This window comes from Chrysoperla carnea, chromosome 1 (genome assembly GCF_905475395.1).
Source record: "Chrysoperla carnea chromosome 1, inChrCarn1.1, whole genome shotgun sequence".
Classification (NCBI taxonomy): Eukaryota; Metazoa; Arthropoda; class Insecta; order Neuroptera; family Chrysopidae; genus Chrysoperla; species Chrysoperla carnea.
The window spans coordinates 57,425,673-57,450,469 of NC_058337.1; the positions used below are offsets into that span (position 1 = coordinate 57,425,673).

The window sequence follows — 24,797 nt, forward strand, 5'->3', positions numbered from 1 at the left end:
AAATATTATTATTTTATTTCACTTTACAAAATTTGTAATCGATCAGAGATAGAATATTTCGAAGCTAAAGCCAAATTTTTAAATATATAAAAAAATATATCCAAATTTCAAACGGTTATTTTTTTCTCAATGAATACTCTGATTATGTACCCGTTACACAATAAACTGTTTTCGCTAATCGATCATATTAAATTCATTTAGGTAATCCGCATAAAATATGCACATTGTCCGTAACATGTAGAGGAGGCTTTAATTTCTAATGTTTTATAAAATACCATTTTTGATGACATTTATCAAAAATCGGCCTTTACAATTATCTAAAAGCAAATTCCGCGGTAAATTTAAATATTAATTACCAATGTGTATGATTAAAATATATTTTAAACATTATATACAAATTCAAAATATATTAATTCTTGACAAAATTTTTAAAAATTTATTTTGTTATATTCAACTCAAAAATACGATCAAATGTTCAAGAATTTCAAGGTCGACTGAAAACATGTTTGGATCATTTCTAAACCATGTGAGATGGTCCAATTAACTTCATCCTCGTGCCATCGTTTTACCTATATATTTATGTTTATTACATACCAGTGTGAGATACTAAGTTTTGACATTAAAAAAATAGATCCGTTTTGGCCTCATAATATTAAAATCGTTCAATCATTTTTAATAGTTTTAAATTATCTTCTACGATTAAAAACGATTTAAAATGATATAGAACCGTTCCATAATGATATAGAACGATTTAAATTTTTGAATTTCTTTTTAAAACATTTCCAAAATATTCGAACGATTTAAAACCATTCAAAATTATTAAAATTTTATTCGTGAATTGTTTCAATTTTCCCTAACAGCTTCAATTTAGTAATTGATGCTAACTTTTATATGACTAGGCCAAAATTTGGAGAATTCTCCGCTGAAATTATACACCCTACAAATCTATAAAAAGAGTCAAGTATCAGATTTTGTGACTCGTTTCGAGAAGAATCAAATGATGCTGAGCTGATAGTAAATCCTAAAATCTCATCAAATCATCAACCCAACATTTTTATAAATTCTGACTGATAGATAATAATCTGACTGATAAGAAAGTATAAAACATATTATACCACGTGAAATAGATTTTTAAAATAGAAAAAAAGCAAAATAAATTCCCTTAATATTAAGATATTTTACACTAGTCCCTCTTGCCGCGTAGCTGCGCCTTACATTCGGTTGTTGTTTAAATCGTTCGTTATTGACAGATTATGTAAGAAAATATCACATACGAAGAACCACAAAGTCTCATACAACTTTAGTTTTATTTGTAGAGATTGTCTAGTGTGTTCTACACACTGTATTTTTTTGTCTTACATTATTTATATTAATAAAAAAGATTTAGGTTTCTTTAAAATTTATAAAATTAATAAAATTCCAGACATAGTTAAAAATGTTTTATTAAAAATTAAAAACAACCATCCAAATAATACTTAAAAATAATAATACTTCAATAAAATACAGTAGAAACCTTCATTATTTAAAAATAAATACAGAACGCAAAATAATTAATTAACTTATTGTTGTTGTAAATTTTGCATTTGCATTGAATGTATTTGTTGCGGATGTAATTGTTGCGAAGATTGTCGACGCGGTTTGTTTGTTGCACTACTCGTATTCGCTTGTACATAAATAATTCGATGTGGATCCGATGGATGTATTAAATCAGATCTATGTTTCCAATCCCAATATCTTTCTTCATCTTTCGCTCTTCTATCAATGAAAAAAAAAGTAATCTTTATCAAGATGTCATCGTAATCCCTAATTTTAAAAATAAATAAATGAAACATTCAAAATACAAGTGTAATATTTTTACTGGAATTCCAGTTAACTTTTTACGTTGTTGAGGAGCTAAAGGTTGTCTAAAAATTATGAAAGTTTGTCGAAAAATAAGTTATTGTATGCCATGCTAGCTGTGGTAGTAGAAAATTGCAAATTAGCTGCTAAATTTTTTGTAAACAATGCATGGGGATTAACTGTGACTATGTAAAAGGAGGTGATATTGCAGAAGATGACATTATTGAAGATATCGACGATGGTATCGATATTACGTTTGATAACATTATTGAGGAAATTTAGTACCATTCTTCCATATTCCTTTTACCATAAACGTAAAATACTTTTTTTCATTGAGTGAAACAATAATTTTTACAATAAAATGCGAAAAAAGCCTGGTTGAAATGACTATATCTCGGTCAATTTTTAACCAAAAACAAAAAAGAAATTTAATCTACTTTCTTTTGTCTGCTACATTCCCTATACGTATCTCTGCCAAAAAAAAAAAAGATACAGACAAAAAAGAAAAACTGTTTTGGCATGAAAATTTTTTTTTTATTTTTGATAAATACTAATCCGATGTAAAATTTAATTCTGTGCTAAAAATTTTATATCAAATTTCTTGAAATTTTGCTTAGTTTACGAGATATTTAGAAAAATCCAAATAGGGTGCTTTTTCACCCCTATTTTCAATTTCCACCCTAACATTTAATGGTTTTTCTTCTTTAATAACCTATTGAACGATACCTGCAATAAAAAACCGTGAAAGTCTTAATTCCTTATTTTCAATTTCATTCAAATTTAACTTAATTAAATAATCCTTAATAGCCGTTATCGGATAATGAAGAAATTTTAACAATTGGCCTTTGAAAATTGTAAGATCTAGAAATCTGAAAATATTTTTTAAAACAAACAACTTTTGTTTGAAACATTCTTTCATAATCACAATATAATTTCTCTATTTGCACTTTAAAAATCTTTATTTTATAGCTTGTGCGTATGTGAGTCGACTCACGACGATCGTCTAATATTTATCGCAAGCAAATGTCAAATTTTGCGAAGTCAATAAATAATGAACTATGTCATTAAAATAATATAAATATGCCATTTCACCAAAATCACTAAACTAGTTTTAAGTAATTTGTATTTGTTAATTTATAAAATAATTTCTATTTTAGAAGAAAATTTTCACAAACACATTAAACAGAGAGTTAAAAATTTTGATAATTTATTGAAAATCTTTGATTTAAAATTGATTTTCTATTTTTATGACTAACAAAATGAATTTTAGAGATATGGGACGCCAAAATTCCATCGCAGGATTTTTGGGAAATACTAATACACATTTTATCACCTTTTATCAACGTAGTTGATAATACAGCTTGCTGGTATCCAAATAATGGCGGTGACTAAAATCACTGTTCCAACAATATTATCCCGTAAAAATAATAATACTTTGTTAATATTTATATCTTCAATGATATCCCAAAATCGTTCTACAACATCTTGTACAGTTTTCTCGCATTGACCCTAAAAATTAAAAAAAAAAATTGATTAAGTAGACGCACTCATTTGTAATCATATTTTCTCCGAAAATGTAGATTTATCCACTTATCGAAGGTTAACATGAAGAAATGGGGGGTGTGGGGATTTCCAGCCCTTTCAAATTGAGCTAGGAGATTGAATATTGGTAAGTAAATTTGACTAGTTGCAAGGGAGTCCCTCTTTTTATGGCGATAAATCATGGATTTTCAAGTTTATACACACTTAAAAAACTCCTCAAAGAAAGTATATATTTAAAGATTAAAAACGCGAAAAATTCGTAGGGATTTAACTAGTTTTACCTTATTACAAAATCCCTGAAAACAGGGTGTACCATCTGGTAATATATCTTGTGGATCAACTGGAAAACAGGTATCATTAACACGCGTACGACAACATCGCTTACAAGCTTCTTCAACTAAAAAAATAAATATTATCATAAATTTCATAAAATTGTACATAATCAGTTCAAAACATCGATTTATACTTACTAATATCACACATACAGCTTTGTAAACCTTGTGTCTCACAATAAGGTATACATTTACCATCATGACATTGTCCCCGTTCTAAACATGGCGTGCCATCAGCCATGTGCGGTGAAGGAGGACATTCGGCACTTGTCCCACTACAAACGGCCTCTTTTTCACATGTAGCATGTTGAGCATCACGACATTTTACTCCAGCACTCATATATTTGCAGTCTTGGCAACACGGAGAATTTTTATCACTACATACAGCTTTTTTAACTTGACGTAATTTACAATTTTTGTCACAACATAAATCATTATCTTCGGTTCCCAGTAAACCGGCATCGCATTCTTCATCACCTTCGACACGTAAATTACCACAGAAACTCTCTTCGGGTTCAGAGAAACAACGGCCGGATTTCGCTTGTAGTACTTTACGAATTGAGCGTAGGCTACATGGTGAGAAACGCTAAAAAAGTAGTTCTTAATGAAAAATATTCTATGGGTGTTTATCAACATGGATTGACATTAGTATATTATTAACCATCTTAGATGATTTTTGTTATTTTTAGCGTAAAAACACAATGTTTAAATTTAATTTATTTGTTTTATTTTAAGAGTATTAGCCTTTACTAGAGAGAGAATTTAGCTTACTTCCCTCCTGAATTTTCTAATTAAATTTGCCTTAACGCTACATTGATTATATGTGACTTACTTTATTATTGACATCGTATCCACTAACACTGTACGTATACATTAAATAAGAGCCACCGTGTGAGGCAGCTGGTGAACATTCTGGTATATCAGGATCATGTTCAGATCCCCAATTATGACCAAATTCGTGTGCTGTAACTAAATCCGCCTCACGTGTTATAACACGTTGTCCATAATGATTTCGACTTGAACTTAAACCACTATTCAAATATAATGTATATCCATTTTTAAAATATTCTAGAAAAATAATATAATTATTTCATTTATTCAAGATATAAAACAAATAAAATTTAAAAAATTGCTGAAAAGTCGATTTAAAATACTGCACGGTTTTCTAATGCTTACTCAGAAGGTTGTGTAAATTGGACAGTGTACGATAAAAATAATGGTTAGTACTTCTTTTCTGACGAATATATAAGAAATTAAAAACGGCAGTCCTTAACAGCGAAATTAACAACGGTAGTTATTACAGTAGAACTTCTTCAAATGGTAGATATCGTTAAATTATTAATAATTTCTCAATACCGGCCTGTATTATTCCCCGCTTCGATATTATTGTGAATATTGCCAAAACGGCTGCTTGGAAAAATTGAAAATTTGACACTCAATGCTCCACGCATGAGACATTGCATGATATTATAGTATTTGCAATAAATTCTAAAGTCTGTGGGGTAGAGATTTTTTTCTCGAAACAGGGTAATGGCAAACCATATCTATACCGTTGGTTTTCGTAATTAATAACCATAAGCCCTATGAAGTATCCTTAATAAAAATCTTAAATCATGAAGTATCCTTACTTCATACTTATTTCAACACCCAGTATCTACAAAGTATTTCCTGGTTGCAATTTCATCAAGAAATTGCCATTATTTTAATATTATCTACCATTTGATGAAATCCTGTTGTTATAACTAGGACTTGGACCACATAGTTGGTTTTAATATTCAATGATAATGAATGGTAAAATTGTACACATTTTTGCTATTAAAAAAAATTACTTTGCTTTTCTAGGTTTTATGAGTTTTATGAATAAAATAGATCGACTTTTCAATATTTAAAAACATATAAACAAACACCAAGCTAATAAGAACATAAAAGGCAAAAACAACGTAAATTAACGCAACACAACGAAAAAAATACATGAAACAAAATGAAAATTTTATTGATTAAATTTTGTACCTGGGGTACAAATACCCCCAACAGAATTACGTCGCGGTGAGCCAACATATGCCAAACCTAATATTCCACCTTCAAATTTGAGATCAGTAAATAAATGTGCTAAACAGAAATCTTTGTGTGTAAACTCCCGGCTGAATACCTTAAAGAAATTTGTTAATAAAATTGTCAGTAAAGTTTTAATTTACAGTACGTGCGTTTCTTACAAAAATAACATTAGATTACATGCAGTTAGTTAAATTAATAAGGTAATATTATATATTTTCTTTTCAATTATGATTCATTTTGGTTTTGAGCAGAAATGAGCTTCGAAATGATAGTTGGTTATACGGCTTACATGCCAGACGGTAATAACATAGATAGCAAAAAATATGAAATATTTCCTTTAATTTAGAGCATGTTTTGTCTCTCATATCGATTTCTGAAATATTATATTACAGTTTATATATTGGATCCACATTTAATTTCAGCCATATTATTATCTGACTAATATGATTATAATCTCCCTTCTAATGTGAGCTACCAAAGAAGGCCAACCCGTGCTAACTCAACTTGTATTAACTTAAACTAGGTTACTCATTGTAAACTGGTTAAGTCTCAATGTGGCTGAAATTATGATGTTGTTTAATTTATTGACTATACGCTATAACATATAAGTAATGCGCAACCATCGAAAAACGCTATTTTTTTTATCACTTATTAATACCAAACAAGTCTATGGAAATAGAGATATCTCACCATAATGAAGCATAATATGCTTAGATGTAATGCAGTTATTGGTCTAAATTAAAATAATTAATAATTTAGACTAATACTATTTATATTACTTTATTGTTCGAATGCAGTGTCATCACTGTACACCCTATGTATATGAAACGAGTAATCATAATAATCAGATTGCTGTAACTTAGTTATGAGGAATCAAGTTCTATCATATGTACTTTGAAGCGATTTGTTTGGTGTCATTCTGCAGAATCATACACTCGTGGATAAATCTTAGTGGCAAGAAAAAACTACCAAACTGAGACTCATCAAACAAAAAAATATTTTTTTTGAAAATAAAATTTGAAAGTATTTCCGTTAATTTGGCGTAGATCTCATCTTTTATACCGATTAATGAAAAATACTCTTTGGAAAGGATCGGCTGACTTGTGCTATTCACTAAGATGCTATAAGACTGGTCAGTTTTAACCACTATACGATAAAGATACAATCACATAAATATAATTTTATACTTTATTCACGGATCCAACTAGGGCCGATTTTGAACGACTTTTCGGCTATGTAATGATAAACTAATGCTACAAAAATTTCCTTTTTTGAAAAGATAAAAGAAATTGTACAAATAAGTAGTTGTTAGTTAATTAATTAATTTGTTAGTTTTATTTAAAAAAAATAAAATAATTAACCCGTATTTGAGCATATTCCGCCATACGAATTGTATCTTGATGATGCCATATACGCTAATCCTAAAATTGTTGAGCCACGTGCATTGAATGTTTGATGTGTAAATAAATGTTTTAAACATATTTCATCGTCATAAGTGCCATTCGAATGTGAGAATACCTAAATTGAAATTAATTTTGAAAACAGAATATTCTATTCTAAACAGAGTTTTAACAAATCATAAGTAACCTTAATGAAATCCAATCACTTTAGGAAAAAATCAGAATACCCGGATGAAACAATTTTCCGAAGACTTCATTTCTATTGATATTAAAATTTAATATAGTCTAACATGCGAATATAACTTCGTATGTGGCTTTATTATACCAAGCATAAAACATAATTATTTAGAACAAGTGAAAACAAACAATTGACTGAGTTAACTGTTGAAATACCTTGTATAGACAGTGTTGATTAGTCTATCACATTACACATATACCTATACATGTCTCAGATACATAACTGATAATCCCATATTTATACATACTATAAAATTTGCATCTATAGTGTGCCCTCGTGCGTAAACAGTGATGTTTACAAAAAAATGTTTCGTATAAGAGTTGTTTATTTTTTGATAAGGAACATTTTTTATATTTAAACTTTTATTCTATCTCTAACGGTTTACAAGATGGGTTCTACGGACCTAAGACCCAATTGACCTATGTTATTCATTTACGAACTCGACCTCACTTTTTACGTCCTGAGTGCGCTGTAAAAATCAGCTTGATATCTTTTTTTGTTTTTGAATGTTCACAGACGGACGGACGGACGAGCAACTGAAAATGGACTAATTAGATGATTGTATGGACACCTATACCAAAATTTTTTTCGTGACATCAATATTTTTAAGCGTTAAAAACTTGGGACTAAACTTAATATACCATGTATATTTCATATTTACATAGTATGAAAATACTATATTGTGGTGATTTCTTTTACAGCCATCCTTAAATTTTTTAACGATCGAAAATGCGAGCAATAAAAATGAATTTTATTAAAATGTATTTGAATAAAAAATGAAAAAGGCGTTTTGTCCTTCACAAATATTGAGACTATGCCAATCTCAAAAATACATTCCATGCATTATCGTCAGCCATATTTTTTTAACATCGGTTTTCTTGCTAAAAATTATGAAACTTTTATTTGAGAAAACTAACAAATTCAGAATTTATAATTTTTTTAAATAGATTATTTTAAATTTTCGATACTTTAAGAATGAAAAAATTTTCTGTTATTTGGAAATTTATTTTGTTATTGTTCTTACAAATTAAAAAAAATCGATTATTTCATGGATATAGGAATTTTTTTTTTAAAGATTATTTTAATTTAATTATTTTTTAAGAAAATTTATAACAAAAAGTATTGGTATTCTAAAAGTAAAATTAGAAAAATCGATAAATAATTAAATAAAATTCTAATTTTGTTAGTTTTCTGAGACTAAAAATTAAGTCTAGAAAAAATGTTTCAAACAAAGGTTTCCAATTTTTTACCAAGGAAATCGAATTTCCTAACATAATATAGATTGCCATAAAAAAAAATTAAGTAGATCTTCATTTGACCATGCAACCGTCTACTTATAAAACATTTGATATCGGATTGTATTTCCCCCTCCAAATGACAAAAATTATGTCCTAAACCCCTTTTTTTAAAATTGCTCCCATTAAAATGGGTCACCTGTATATATATAACAGAAAATTAATTGTTAGTGAAAAAGAGAAAAACGCCATATAAAGTTTTTTTACAATTAATTTATAAGACATTAAATACGGTTAAATAAGATCGCATTGAACAACTTGGAAAATAGTTAATTAATTTACATTCCATAGTTAAAGGTCCTGTCAGAGATTTGAATTATCTTATAAACATTTAAAATTTTAACATACCTCTAATAAATTTCGTACATCCCATTTTTCTCGCACCATATTATAATGTGCTTCGCCACCTCGTACTCGAGTTGGTTCACTGTGTACAACAATTTTCTTAATAACAAAGCCCATTCCTTTAAAGCCATCTGTTTGATCTGCCCGATCTTGCCATGTTGTGTCATTATAAATTTTATGTACGCGATCAATTAAACTAATCTAAAAAAAAAAAAACGAAATTAACGGAAAAGTTAATCTTTTATTTTTTTGCAAATGAGCATATGCGTTTATTTTATACTCGGTTATGAAACCCGAGCTTCTCTTTCGGACTACTAAATCAAAAAGTGTAGATAAATATGCCGAATAAAATACTAAACATTCCATGTGGAAAATAGCTCCGTTTAATTTCTGATTCAAATTCCACCGAAATCCTGAGTGAGAAAAACTACATTTCAAGTGAAAAAGAACCTTTATTATAAAACCATAATGTAAGTAGTATAATATAAGTAAATAAATACATTTGTCCAAATGTATTTTTCTAATTATACGTTTGTCAGTTAAATTTATTTTGATTTAAAACCCGAACATTACAATATGTTTATTTCGATTCACTCCATCCCTCAAAAAAACTGATCTACCAAGTTCTTTTGAAATCAGCAGAGCGTAAAGCAATTTATTTGATTACAAAGCGATTATTTATCTAAATTAAGCGTAGTTTCCAATTCATTATGTTTCGCTCCGTTTAGCCGGCTCGTTAAACACAAATTTTACTTTTATCTCTTGAAAAATTTCCAGAGTCTCTTGGTTCCACAGCTCGCAATTATTATACAAAATTATCAACTTTTACAAACATTTTAGCAAATATATAAATTATTATAAAAATAAATAATAAAAAGGCGACAGCACATGTGATCTCCCATGCAAGTACTGATCTGTTGCTTAATTTCAGTGAGCGGACGTTTTTTCAATTTTTCAACTGTTTCCATCAGTTTTTCAATTAATTTATATAATAAAAGCCCTCTCCTGACAAAAACAAATGTAAAAAAAATAGCCAAATAGGGAACTTTCTCCTAGCAATAACAAATATAAAAAAAAATAGCCAAAAAGGTGCAGCCCCTTCGAAGTGATGCGCAGACAAACATTTCTGAAAATGATTTTTATTGATAAGAAGGATATGACGTCACGGCGGATAGTAAAACTTCAAAGCTTAATCATATGTCTTGCGCTTTTTTAATTTATTATTAGAACAGCAATTCTTTTTGTAAATAAAAATTGTATTAGATGCTTACCAAATAGTTAATAGTAGTTTTTGTGTTAGATGCCCCCATCTCTTGGAAAAATCGATAATCGGCCACAAGTAATAAAGGACATCGAGTCTTCGTTGGTGTATACTCATACTGATCGATTTGTCTTTTATATCGATTCGAATCGTGAAAGCCGTCTTCATCTTCTACTGTTATTTCGTCATCTAAAAATTGCGTAGATATGACATTTTTAAGAAATTAAATTAATTCTTTAGAGATAATAATGTATACTTTAAGCTGAATTTTTAACAGATCTAAAGAGTTAATGAAAATGTATCAAAAAGTTGTTTATTTTTTCAAAAGGGATTTTTATACCATGTATATATGAAATATACATAGTATATTAAGTTTAGTCCCAAGTTTGTAATGCTTAAAAATATTGATGCTACGAAAAAAATTTTGGTATATGTGTTCATAGAATCACCTAATTAGTCCATTTTCGGTTGTCTGCCTGTCTGTCTGTCTGTCTGTCGTCTGTCCGTTTATCATCACGATTACTCAAAAACGAAAAGAGATATCAAGCTGAAATTTTTATAGCGTGCTGAGGAAGTAAAAAGTGAGGTCAGGATCGTAAATGAGCATCATACGTGAATTGGGTCTTGGGTCCGTAGCACCCATTTTGTAAACCGTTAGAGAAAGAACAAAAATTTTAATGTAAAAAATTTTCCTTATAAAAAAATAAACAACTTTGGTTTGAAACATTTTTTCGTAAACATCACTGCTTACACATAAGATCGATAAGAGCGCAAATTGTATAGTATTGTATGAGAATAACAGTTATATATGTGTGACATGCATGTATGTATAATGTAACAGAATAATCGGCACTGTGTGAATATCGTTGTGTGCGTAGTCATGGTAGGGACAATAAAATCGATGCCAGCGCTTTAAGTGAAAAATTTTGGAGTTAAAGGGGGCTGTTATGACTAATTTGCAATTCTTTACATGTTAATGTAATAGAAATGTCAAATTAAAATTATTGAAAAACACGAATTAATTAAACTTAATGCATTAAAAATTGTGAAAATAAGAAATCAAATTGAACAAATATTATTTTTCAAATGTAAATTATCATAATTATTTATTTAAATTTGTGAGACAAGAATATTAAATTTTAAATGTAAGTCTTGAATGCAATCCATACAATTATATATGCATCCATACAATTCTATAATTAAAGTAGTGTATCGTTACCATGGAAACGAAACTCACGCACGGAGCGAATACCAAAATTGTACCAATTATCAATGTGTATACTTGATTACTAATATTTATTTATTTAGTATTCAGGGTGTCCCGTAAATACCACAGGCTTTTGTTGCATCGTATAGAAAATAAAATTCTAAGACGAAATTCCTCTTTCATTTTTTTATTCGATGCACGGATAATTAGCTTTTAATTAAAATAGGCAGCCAATCAGAACAATTGTAACAAAAAATTAAAACCACTCGAATCTGACTCAGACTGACTAATTAGTGATTTTTGATAGATTAAAAATAAATTATTAAATAATTATTATTGGCATTCAAAAAAAAAAATTTATTAAATATTCAATTTGAGCTTGAGTCGAGAGCTTAGTTTATTTCTATCAAAATTAATTATTCAATACTTCATAATTTTTCTTTTTATACCATGTATATATGAAATATACATAGTATATTAAGTTTCGTCCCAAGTTTTTATACCATGTATATATGAAATATACATAGTATATTAAGTTTTTATACCATGTATATATGAAATATAAATAGTATATTAAGTTGCGTCCCAAGTTTTTATACATTATATATTATATAAAATATATTACATTATATAAAATTTAATTTTGCTTTATCACATCCAAATTTTATCCAATTTTCATCAACCAAGTATGTAATCCTACAAAATTTGAGTCATACTTTTCAAATTTGCGATCAAAATTAACCAAGCTCTAATAGGTTTCAACAATGTGGAGTCCTGGTCCCGGAATTAAGTACATCCCTGGTGGAAAAAATATTTGAAAAAATCTCTTAATAAGTCTTAGGAAACTTTAAAAAAGTATTAAGAACTCTAAATAACTCTGAATTAGACTAGTCCGAAAACGTTGAGAAATTCAAAGTTCCTAAGACTTTTTCAGAATTTCTTATTCTTTCTTCAAATATTTTTTCCACCAGGGATTAGTGATAGCTATCGAAAAATTGACATCACAGCTGAAAAGAATGACTCAAACTTAGGGGGTTTCAAAAAAATTCTAATAAGATCGGATCAAATTTGCCTGTGTTAATAAAAAAATCGAATTTTTTAACTTTATTTTATAAATTAGAAAAGTTGAAAATACTTTCTAATTTACCGGCCGCCGTATTTGTTCTAATTTTCGCAAATTTTTTTTAGTATTTTTTAGAAAACTTTGTTGTTTTTTCTTCAAAAAATCTTTTGCAAGGCTCACTAGTTTAGCTACCTACAGATTTTCATCTCTCTATCTTTTATAGTTTTGGAGAGAATGACACCAAAGTTTTGCACTAATTTGCTCTCGCACGGAAAAACAATACAAAAGTTGTTTATTTTTTTATAGGAAACAGTTTTTACATTTAAACTTTAGTTCTATCTCTAACGGTTTACAAGATGGGTAAGATCCAATTGATCTAGGTTGTTCATTTACAAACTCAGCATCAATTTTTTTGTTCTTGTGTTAAATAACACTAATTTTTATACCCTGTATATATGACATATATATCAAGGTTACAAACTTGGGTCAAAATTTAGTATACCTTGATATATATGTCATATATACAGGGTATAAAAATTAGTGTTATTTAACACAAGAACAAGGAAATATTAAATGTGAATTAAAATATTTTACAAACATTATAAATAAAAAAAAGTTTACCCGTTGGTTCTTTGATGTAACCACATGTTTTTGGAGCAAAATCCCCAGGAGCAGCATTTTCCCAACTAAATTTCACATCGGATGTACGATAAATAATCATCGTTTTATTATCTAGCTCCGGCAAATGTCTCCATGATGGCTTTAAACAAAATAAATGAAATAAATACTATTTACAGTAACAGAACCAACATAAATTTTACAAAATTATTTTTTCAAAGCTTAATATTTGTTGAGGCGTAGTTATTAGGTAGTCCAACAACACAGAGCATTGACGATATTGTGAAAGCTACATTGATTAAATTATGGGCCAGACAAAATTTAATTGCCCTACCAACTTAAAATTGATTAATATTTGGTTTTTTTCTTATTTTAATGAGAAGGCTCTCAGATACTAGAAAATTTTGTCCGGAACAAAATGAAGCGGCACGTACGTAAACTAACACAAATGAAATTTGAAATTGGCACAGCTTCATCGTCAATTATCTTTCTATTGAAGTAACAAAAAAAAAAAAGGAATTATTCATTATTTTAAGCCGTCGAGGTAATTAAAATTTGCCAGACCCATAAGTTAAGTATTGCAACTCTCTCATTATCATATCCTTGCTTAGTGTTGGCGAACTACCTAATAATTTCGCCTATTCATATTTTCAACTATCAACAAATAATTCCAGAAAATGTATGCTGACTTCAGTACTATTCTCCTTAAATATAAAAATTGTATGCAAAATCTACCTCTATATGATAAATCTCTTCAGGTGCCTCTATTGATGCAGTTATTAAACCATCTTCTAAATGAACACTAGCATGCGACTCAACTTCTCCAAATAAACGACCATGGAAAAAATTATCATGATCTAATGAATCAGAAATATATCGTTATAATATTTACAACTTAAATTGATCCCATTTAGTATATACCTAAATGAATGGTGGTTTCTTCACCTTCCCCATTAACAGCGTACGCTTTAAATTTTGAATGTAAAATATCTTTGCGAGGTGTTAAAATTACTCGAAAATCTTTACCAAATGCACGAAAATTGACTTCTTTAATCGTATTAAACGGGTTCGAGCTGGGCTTAACACCACGTTTTACAATTTTGTGCTCAAATTGTGTTGCATGTAATGTCTCGAAATACTTTAAATTTTTATGGATTGATCCTTTAACAGAAGTCCAAAAAGTTCGCAAAATTATTAAGTATTAAATTTTATATGTGGTATATTATTACCATTAGCGTAGAAAAAACTTAAACAAATTAAAAATATGTAATTAAACAACCAATTTATAATCATATTTACAATTAAAATTAAATATTATTATACATTTAATTTATAAAATCTACTTTTTAAAGGGTTATTTCGATTAGAAGGGGACATGTTACAGGTAGACTTGTGACTGTGTGAGGTACTTGAAAGTAGATGAATTAGGTACTAATTTGTATAATTATTAGAGATAAAAAACGTTTTATTTGCTTTTTGAACTAGATGATAACAAATTTCAAAAAATCTGATCGACGTTTGTCACCTTGGTATTGGTGAACTTTTGTTGTCACTTTTTGATTTGACAATCGGAAGTTATGGTTTGTTCAACCCGACGCTGTAAAAATTCAGGCAAATGATAATATAATTGATATAGTATAGGTAGGTATGCGTTATTCGCTCCGTGTATTATTTTTATTTCAGGGAGTTACCATAGTAACGACAAGCTACTATATTAATATAATTGTTGCATGGACTGACATATAAGTCTATTTATTGCCTATATGCTTTACATTGAAAATTTAATAATATTTTTTATTAAATTATATTACTATTGTTTTTTTTTTAACAATATTTAAATAAGTAATTATGTTAATTTACATTTAAAATATTTATACAATTTCATCTCTTATTTTTACAATTTCAAATACAACAAGTTTACTTTGATATTTCCTATACCATTTTCATGAAAATAATTGAAAATTAGTCACAAAGGCATGATTTATTGGAAATTTATAAGTTAGCGCGATCAATTTAGCAGTTCCCTCCACCTATTATGGTCCCTGCCGATACAAGGTAACCCATTTTAATCGATAGATCCAAATATCTTCTAAAATATGACACTATTGCATTTAATCGAAAGAAAACACGCCAGCTACAGAAAAATGCTTTAGCCAAAAGTTGTTAGGCTTTAGCCAAAAGTTGTTAACGGCAAAAGAAGGAATTTGCCCACGTCCATATTCTGCAATTCTAGTTTCACGATCATTCGACTTTGATCTTCAAATGATCTTGAAAATTTTCCTAGGCCTAAAAAGTTATGAACATAGACGAATGACTTATATTATTCTTGATAACTTTTGTCTAAATTGATGAATGACTGATTTATAAGTCGCATTTTCTTCGAAAATATTCGATTTTAAAAACTTTAAGTTTATTGCAGATCAAATCCCACGCTAGAATATGATGTCCAACTTTAATATGAATAATTTCTGAACGAAACATTTTTTTGTCAGTTAAGTATTTTAGAATATATTTGGATACATCAATTAAAATGGATTATCTTGTATAACCAAAAGCTTTTATATAATTAAAAGGACTGTTTAGACCCCATACGCCCGACCTGCAAGTTTGCAAAAATAAATAAAAATACACGGCTAAGATAAAAATACACGGATGTTATTAACTGACATCTCAGTTGAAGTTTTTTTTTTTTTTTTTTTGTTACTGAAAGTATAACATGTTTTGAACAACAATGTTTTTAAAAAAAGAACGAATAAATATTATTATTTATAATTTTTTTGGATTGTTTCTCCATTTTGTATATGTATTTACAATTCCTTCACTATATAAAATACACATGACTATATAAATTATATCTAACAGTAGTATGTATGTCTTTTTTAAATAATATGTATTGTAGCTTCCTTTAACACTTATGGTGTGGTATCAAAATAATACTGCTTGGACTCTTGCGCTTTCTAGTTATTGAAGTGATTCAAATTTAATTGAAATTAAAGCTTGAAACACAGAATCTTATGTTGATACTTAAAGCTCCAATCCATTGTCAGTAAACACGTATGGCACGAGTCGTGCCATAAATGGCACTTAGCAAGACTTCTTATTGGTTTCTGCGGCCTAACACGAACGCGTGCGTCAATGAAATGGCCTTGAGTTGTAACGGATCCTCAAACTCTTTTTTAATTAAGATTTCACTTAATTTATCTTTCACTCTTTTAAAGCGTGCGTTGGTTGCATCAATCAGAAGCCATATTAGTTTCTACCTACGACGTAAGCATATGTGACTTCTTTCTCACTAATGCGTTTGTCGCTTGTCGTTACATACCATATCAATGAGTGAAACCTTTGTATATATATTGAACAAACCTTATTTTACTTTTACCAACATTATATAAATAAACGTATCATCTGACGTGTTCACATTGTACTTTATAAAATTCAAAATATACCTAAAAAACTCAAATCAGTTCATACCACAAAATATAATTTGCAATCGTTATTTGTTAAGCCGCAAACGCCGAACGACCAACAAAATCAAATAAAACGTAAAGTGTAATTGGAAATAAGTATAATAAAATATAATTTATAATGATAGTATTAATTGAATATAATTTTATAAAATTTTTCATATTTTTTACTGTTATAATCACATCACAAATAAATACTTCAGAAATTTTACGTCCAAGAGGTGTTTCGATATCTCGTGCTTCGTTATACGTTCCAACTAGTAATAATGAATTTATTTGTTTCGATGGTACGTTAGCAATACCATTCACAGCTGTAAACGATGATTATTGTGATTGTCGTGATGGAAGTGATGAGCCTGGAACCTCAGCATGTTCAAATGGGGTTAGTACTATGCAAATAATAATTTTAAACGAACAAAAGCAGTATAATCTTGCGGAAAATATTAATATTTTGGAAGAAAGAAAAAGTTAATGCAAAACTTACGATCGTAAGGTTGATTCCTCCATATTTTTAGGAATAGAAGTTTATTGACAAAACGTTACCACGGGCTATAAATCATCGAAATCGAGATAATTTTTATTTTATATATTTTGTGTAATTTTCAGTCCTCAATATAAATAATTATTTTGGTTGATAAGGGCAGCTACTCGAACTTTTAGTGTGGTCATTACGGAAGTTTATCTTGTAATTTTTCTGTTTAGTGGCGCTCTAAAGGTGAAAAATTCTTAGAGAAATTAAAGAATTAGGATATATTTGAAAAGCACCTTCTCATAAAGTAAACGATATATTTGCCGTCGGAGAGAAATTTGACTCCAAGAAAAACTTTAAAAACAAAAATCGAAAACTCGTTTTAAAGAAAATTTTGTCAGCTCTATTGAGGAGTATTCTTGAAAAATTTCGATTGAATGCTCACTCCAGAAGCATTAACGTAAAAACCAAAAATGATATTCTCTTAAATTCCACAAATAGATGAACAAAGGCACCTTACTGATATATAGTAGAATTTAAGTAATAGAATCAGACTGCGCGGACTATTAATGAATGATACCTAGAATTTTTTTTTTTATACCATGCATATATGTAATATGCAAGGTATACTAAGTTTAGTCTCAAGTTTGTAACGCTTAAAAATATCAATGCTATGAACAAAATTTTGGTATAGGTGTTTACAAAATCACCTAATTAGTCCATTTTCGGTTGTCTGCCGTCTGTCTGCCAACACGATAACTCAAAAACGAAAAAAGATATCAAGCTGAAATTTTTACAGCGTACTCAGCACGTAAAAAGTGACATCAAATGAGCAACATAGGTCAATTGGGTCTTGACCTATGGGTCCGTAGAACTCATCTAGTAAACCGTTAGAGATAGAACAAAAGTTTAAATTTAAAAAATCTTCCTTATCAAAAAATAAACAACTTTTGTTTGAAACATTTTTTCGTAGACATCACTGTTTAGTGTTTACTCGTGCGGGCGCAAATTAGGCGTAAATTTTATAGTATGTATTATATGGGGATATCAGTTACGTATGTGTGGCATGTACGTATTTATAATGTGATATAGTAGTCAACACTGCCTATGCATGGTATTTCAACAATTAACTCAGTCAGTTGTTTTTTTTTCACTTGTTTTTTTATGACTCTATTTTTGATTACTATTTAATTTTATCATAGTGATTGCATGCATTGATATGACCATACAAAAAATGGAGTAATTAACAAGTTTTATCGACTGAGTCTTGTTGAATTGAATTGTTTTTGACGGAAATCGAATAATAATTCGTCTACAGTCGTATGTCTCTAAATGACTCCTTACATAATCGATGATCTTAAAATTAATGGGCGCATATATTTCTTAAAAAATGTAGTCTTTTCCGCAAGTTCCCGCATAGGGAGTGTGTATAAAAATGTTTCCTAAAACAATTTTTTTTTTTACTCTAATAGGTTTTTCACTGCACAAATGCTGGACATAAGTCATTAAATATTCCGTCGTCTCGCGTGAATGACGGTATTTGTGATTGCTGTGACGGATCCGACGAATATAACACTAATAAATGTGTGAACACGTGTATTGAGTTGGGTCAATCTGCGCGTATTGAGGCACAAAAACGTGTTGAACTATACAAAGCGGGTAATTTAAAACGTTTAGAATTAATTCAACATGGAAAACAAATCGAATTAGATAAAAAAGAACGTTATGAACAATTAAAACGGAATAAATTAGAAGCGGAACAAGTGAAAAACGAAAAAGAAACTTTAAAACAACAAGCAGAAGAATTAGAAACAGTTGTACTTGAAAAATATCGTACAAACGAAAAAGAATTAGAAGAAAATGAAGCGAGAGTAGAGTTTGATAAATTAGATTCAAATCAAAACGGTAAAATTGAGATTGAAGAATTACAAACACGTACTAAATTCGATGTTGATCGAAATGGAGAAGTCTCAATCGAGGAAGCTAAACATGTTTTAGATGGTAATGAAAATGGTCTTGAATGGCAAGAATTTTTAGAAAAATCATGGCCGAAAATTAAACCTCTGGCTATGCTCGAAGATGGTTTATTTAAACCACCCACAGAAGAACCTAAGGAAGAAGAGGAAGCACAACAAGAACATGATGAAGACGAGGAAGAAGAGGAACATAATCCTGACGATGATGCTGAAAACGTTGAAGAAAAAACTTCTGAAGAAGAGGAGCAAAAACCGAGAGTGGAATACGATGAAGAAACCCAGAATATAATTAATAAAGCAAACGAAGCTCGGGACGAATTCAATAGTGCGGAACGTGCTGTGCGAGACATTGAAATCGAACTAAATGAATTAAATAATTACTTAGAAAAAGATTTTGGAACAGAAAATGAATTTATTTCATTATATGGGGAATGTTTCGAATTTGACGATGAACGGGAATATATTTATAAGTTGTGTCCTTTCGATAAAGCTTTACAGGTTTCAAAACTCAGTGGTTCTGAAACTAAATTAGGTGTATGGTCAAGCTGGGGTGCAAACGATAGTAAATATACGCAAATGTTTTTCAATCATGGGACATCCTGTTGGAATGGCCCTCAACGTACCACTCGTGTGTTTTTACAGTGCGGTGTTGAAAATAAATTAGTGATGGTCACTGAACCAAATCGTTGTGAATATGAATTTAATTTCATTACACCCGCAATATGTGTTTATGATACTCAGAATGAATCCCTCAATCAGAATGATGAGCATGATGAACTTTAATAGATTAGGAATTTTAAATTTTTTTAAAGAATGTATTTATGTGATGAAAATGAACTTAAAATAACTTTAAATAGATTTAAGAGTTCACTTCTTTTAGTTTTATGTTTTCTTTTCTTTTTTGTAATCGTGGGGGCCTATTAGAAATATTTTTTTCTATTTTAGTAATAATTTGAAAACTTTCGATTTTATGTAAAGATGGCATATCAAAGAGACCTTCCTAAGGTAAGTGATACACGATAGTAAAATTCATTAAACTGTAAGCACTATTATTGCGAGGATAAACTTAAAATGATTCTCTAATTTCCAAAATCGATATCATGTCTTTACAGCCATCAAACAAATGTGACTTATGTGAAAACTGTTTTATTTATCAAAAATTTAGTTAACAGTTTTCCTAAATTAAATTTAGTTGAATTACTATTAATAAACCGAGTTAAAATTGAGTTACTTTTTGCACTCTCGGTATATCTTAACGAGTAATAAGATCCAGATCCAGTGAAATTCAATCCATACTATATCGAAACATTCTAATTTAATGGTTGGATTACATAATTCGATATTTACAATTGGAATAAAGTTTAATTTGTAACATTGAATGGTGCAACTCCGCCCATAGTTGGATAAATAAATTAATGAAAATATACCAATTTGCAAAAAATCGGAGTGCATTTACTTAATCATTATGGATAACATTTAAAATCTTACGCTTACAAATGGCTATTGTCGATAAAAATTAAAGAATATTTCAAATATTAAAAAGATACTAATGCTCATGGTATCTTTTACAAGTTCCTTTAATCCACAATTACAAAAAAATTCCTCAGAATAATTTTTGTTTTTGTTTGAAAAACAAACAAACAAAATTTTTAAAATAATGTTTAGAGTTAATGAAGTGTGTATTTGTGGACTGTAAAATATTTATATATTAAGAAAAAATTTAACAAGCATTTTTTTTTAAGAATGCTTATAAAAAAACTTAATTGTTAATCCTATGATTTTTTTTGTTACAGTTCACAGCCATACACCGTAGCTGTGTTATTTCACGTTTAAGGAGAGCACATTTTAAATTTTCTTATACGAAATTCTTGTGGGGAATCAAGGTGTACTCCGTGTCATAATTTTGAATACGAATTTCTTATAAGAAATTGTGAAGCGCAATATACACTGCGTCTCCATAAAAATTTATTGTACGAATTGCGTACAAGAAATTCTTACAATGTCCTTTCAACCTTAAATGATTTAAACAGTGTTGAATTGATTGCTTATTCATGCACAAATGGTATTCACTATAATAGTAAATGCAGTTTGTGCATAGATAAACAGGCCAATTTGCTCCATTTGTATTACTTTAAATGTAAAAGAACACAGATCGTGTTTCTTTTTACTATTCAAATTTAAATATCTTGAAATCTTAAAGAATCAAAAAAATGTTTCATACAAAAGTTGTGAACTTGTGAAATTTGTTGATTCCAATCTTTCATTTAAAGGCTTTGCAAAGGTAAATATTTAGTAAGTGCTCGAATATTTTGATATCTATAAAAGTAGATAATTGCCATTTTTAAAGATGCATATTTTTATTTTGATGAATTTAAGGCCAGTTTTATTGTTGAGTCAATTTTGGAAGGTAATCAGCAATAAACAAGTAAGGTTTTGGAAGAAAAATGATTTATATTTAAGATGAAGCAGTATAGTGCTTTTAAGAAAAAGCACTATAGGTGGTTCGCTCGCATAGATATATAATATTTACAATTTCCTAAAACATACAAATATAAAAGCATACCCTAATTTTTCACCAATATTTTATTAAGAAATTATATAAAACATTAAAATAATTGTTTTTATTTTAATTTGGGTCATTAAGTCGTTTAAGTATCGTTGTAGTGTGCGAATGTGCAATTCTTCAAAAAAAAAGAAAAAGAAAAGTAAATCGTGAGTCAGCTAAGTCTAGCAGGTATAAAACGAATAAAAGGTTTCATTCTTATAATATCATTACACTTTCTCAATAGCATAATGGGCGAACTCAGCTTTTTGCCCAAGAAATATACATTGTATAATAAGTTTAGTCCAAAGTTTGTAACGCCTAAAAATATTCATGCTACGAAAAACATTTTGGTAAAGGTGTTCATAGAATCACCTAATTAGTCCATTTCCGGCTGTCCGTCCGTCTGTGGATTGGGTCTTGGGTCCGTAGGACCCATCTTGTAAACCTTGCGATTTAAAAGTGGATATCTTGTATTTGTATATGATATCCACTTTTAAACTTGTATTTAAAAGTGGATATCTTTTTTTATCTATTTTTATATACGTGACGTCAAAAAACAAACGATTGCTTCATCAATACTGTCTATACATGGTATTTCAACAATTAACTCAGTCAATTGTTTGTTTTCACTTGTTTAAATTAAAAATTCCATAAATTTAACTGTATTTTGGCATAAACACGTACTTAGCCAACTAAATCAATCCAAATTTCGGTTCAGTGGGAGGCAGCTGTCCTTCCCTTCAGTACGCTCATGAATAGAAGAGAGAAACTATGTTGTCAACTCTCAAGGAAAATCATTTATCCGTTATTTGCTTCAAATTATACAACTCTAGTATGAAACATTAAACATTTCAAGTCGTAATTTAAAATAAGATACTGTGTAATTGTATGTCTTAAGACTTTAAGTTCGTGCATTTTAAGTCATGTTTTAAATATTTTGTATGTTATACATAAAACTTCTTTTTTTAAATAGAAAATAAAAAAAATACGTATTAAATCAATTTTTCAAACAAGACAATATAATTGAAAAACGAATAGATGTTTTATTTTTATACCCTGTATATAAATAATATATATCAAGGTATACTAAGTTTAGTCCCAAGTTTGTAATGCTTTAAAATAATGATGCTACGAACAAAATTTGGTATATATCACTACATATTATAAAACAAAGTCGCTTTTTCTGTCCCTATGCCCCTATGTACGCTTAAATCTTTGAAACTACGCAACGGATTTTGATGCGGTTTTTTTTAATAGATAGAGTGATTCAAGAGGAAGGTTTTTATGTATCCATATTATAGTAGAGTAAGGGGTTGAAATAGGGGTTGAAAGGGATATGCTTCAAAAACTAAAAAAGTTGTGCTTCGGAGGGTAGAAAGGTGTAGCGAGAAAGTGGGAAGGAATTATCGAATATTTACAAATATACCTAAGTGGGGTATCAAATAAAAGAGCATGACGTGTACATTACAAAACTGTTATCCCACGCAAGGAAATGTGGAGGAAGGGGTGCAAGTGGGGATGTTGCCCAGCAAAGCGGGTAGTTCACAGCTAGTGGTTCATAAAATCACCTAATTAATCCATTTGCATGAATTTTTTATAGCGTACTCGGGACGTAAAAAGTGAGTTTGAGTTCGTAAATGAGCAACATGGATTACAATTGGGTCCGTGGGAAGTATCTAGTAATCAGAGAACAAAAGTTTAAATATAAAAAATGTTCCTTATAAAAAAATAAACAACTTTTGTGTGAATCATTTTTTTGTAAACATCACTGTTTACCCGTGAGTGTGCAAATTATGAAAAAATTTTGGTGTCCATTTTCTCCAAAACTATAAAAGATGGAAAAGAGTTGAAAATTTGCAGGTAGTTTCAACTAGTAGCCTTCTCGAAAAACGAAAAAAAAATTTAGAAAATACTTTCGAAATTTTCGAAAGCCAAGTAAATGGTACCGCCATAACTGTGTTGGTTTTTGAAATTCTTCTAATTTATAAAAAATATTTCAAGACTGACATTCAACACTTTCTATACAGAGTATTTCAACAATCAATTCAGTCAATTTTTATACTTTGTATATATGTAATAAATATATACCAAGGTATATTTAGTTTAGTCCCAAGTTTGTAACGTCCAAAATATTGATGCTACGAACAAATTTTTGGTATAGGTGTTCATAAAACCATCTAAATAGTCCATTTCCGGTTGTTCGTCTGTCTGTCTGTAGACATGATAACTCAAAAACGAAATAAAAAATGTTCCTTATAAAAAAAACAAATAACTTTTGTTTGAAAAACCTTTTCGTAAACGTCATTGTTTATCCGTGAGGGCGCAAATTAGGACAGAGCAGCAGAGTTAAGGTCATACTTCCCCCATTAGATGCTTCTTACTACTCAAATAAAATTTTGGTCTTTTCATTTTTTGAAAAAATGAAAAACTAAAACTCTAAATTGAGAGCAGGTGATGATATGCAAAAGCTTTAAAAAGGAGGAAAGAGGATTTTGACGTTCCCAAAAAGCATATCCTTGATAATAACCTAATCCATATACGGCATTGCAATTCTCTAACGCAATTTGCAGGGCTTGTGTAGATGCGCAAAGCCATAAAAAGTGGTTTACCGATAGGAATCCCTTCCAAATTACTGAAATCAATCGGCATTTATGCAAAATTATTCTTTCTAGTAAATAACCCTGCATACAGTATATTTCAGCTCATTTGATGTAAATTGGATCGCTGGAGATACTCAAAGGTAACGGCCGGGAAAAAAATATATAGATATTTGTTACAGTGCGTAATTATATTAAATGTGACAAATTTGGTATACAAAAATTTTCCTATTTAAATTCAAATTTTATTTTGAAAGATGAACAGGTCTAGAAAGTTCTAAAAATATTTAGAAATCTTTTCTAAAATAAAAAACGCAAATTAGTAGGTGCATGCAATTTTTGTATATTTGTATTTTGTGTATTTTTTTGCCCGCGTTTTTCAGATTACTCATAAAATTATTCGTAATATGTGGTCCTGATCATGAGCAGTTTCAGCAGATAAGTTTTAAACTTTTTGCAGTGCTTCTTACCTTGACAAAACCTTTTAATTTCATTGGATGAAAACAGTACATTTCATCGAGCCGTCACCATATAGCTGACGGGATGATTTC

At 29.3% G+C, this 24,797-nt stretch overlaps 2 protein-coding genes across 2 annotated transcripts; one reads left to right on the top strand and one right to left on the bottom strand.

The window, feature by feature from the left end:
• Positions 1 to 1,522: 1,522 nt before the first annotated feature.
• LOC123305992 (ADAM 17-like protease) lies at positions 1,523 to 16,520 on the bottom strand. Its single transcript, XM_044887852.1, has 13 exons — positions 16,489 to 16,520; positions 14,425 to 14,465; positions 14,117 to 14,356; positions 13,931 to 14,052; positions 13,199 to 13,337; positions 10,318 to 10,496; positions 9,050 to 9,247; positions 7,130 to 7,286; positions 4,546 to 4,781; positions 3,852 to 4,299; positions 3,663 to 3,778; positions 3,173 to 3,348; positions 1,523 to 1,803 (listed from the first exon to the last, which is right to left on the bottom strand). The coding sequence occupies exons 1-13, from the start codon at positions 16,518 to 16,520 to the stop codon at positions 1,560 to 1,562; spliced, it is 2,328 nt and encodes a 775-aa protein (XP_044743787.1). The 3' UTR covers positions 1,523 to 1,559.
• Positions 16,521 to 16,658: 138 nt separating this feature from the next.
• LOC123291058 (glucosidase 2 subunit beta) lies at positions 16,659 to 19,983 on the top strand. Its single transcript, XM_044871497.1, has 2 exons — positions 16,659 to 17,041; positions 18,601 to 19,983. The coding sequence occupies exons 1-2, from the start codon at positions 16,781 to 16,783 to the stop codon at positions 19,885 to 19,887; spliced, it is 1,548 nt and encodes a 515-aa protein (XP_044727432.1). The 5' UTR covers positions 16,659 to 16,780; the 3' UTR covers positions 19,888 to 19,983.
• Positions 19,984 to 24,797: the final 4,814 nt, after the last annotated feature.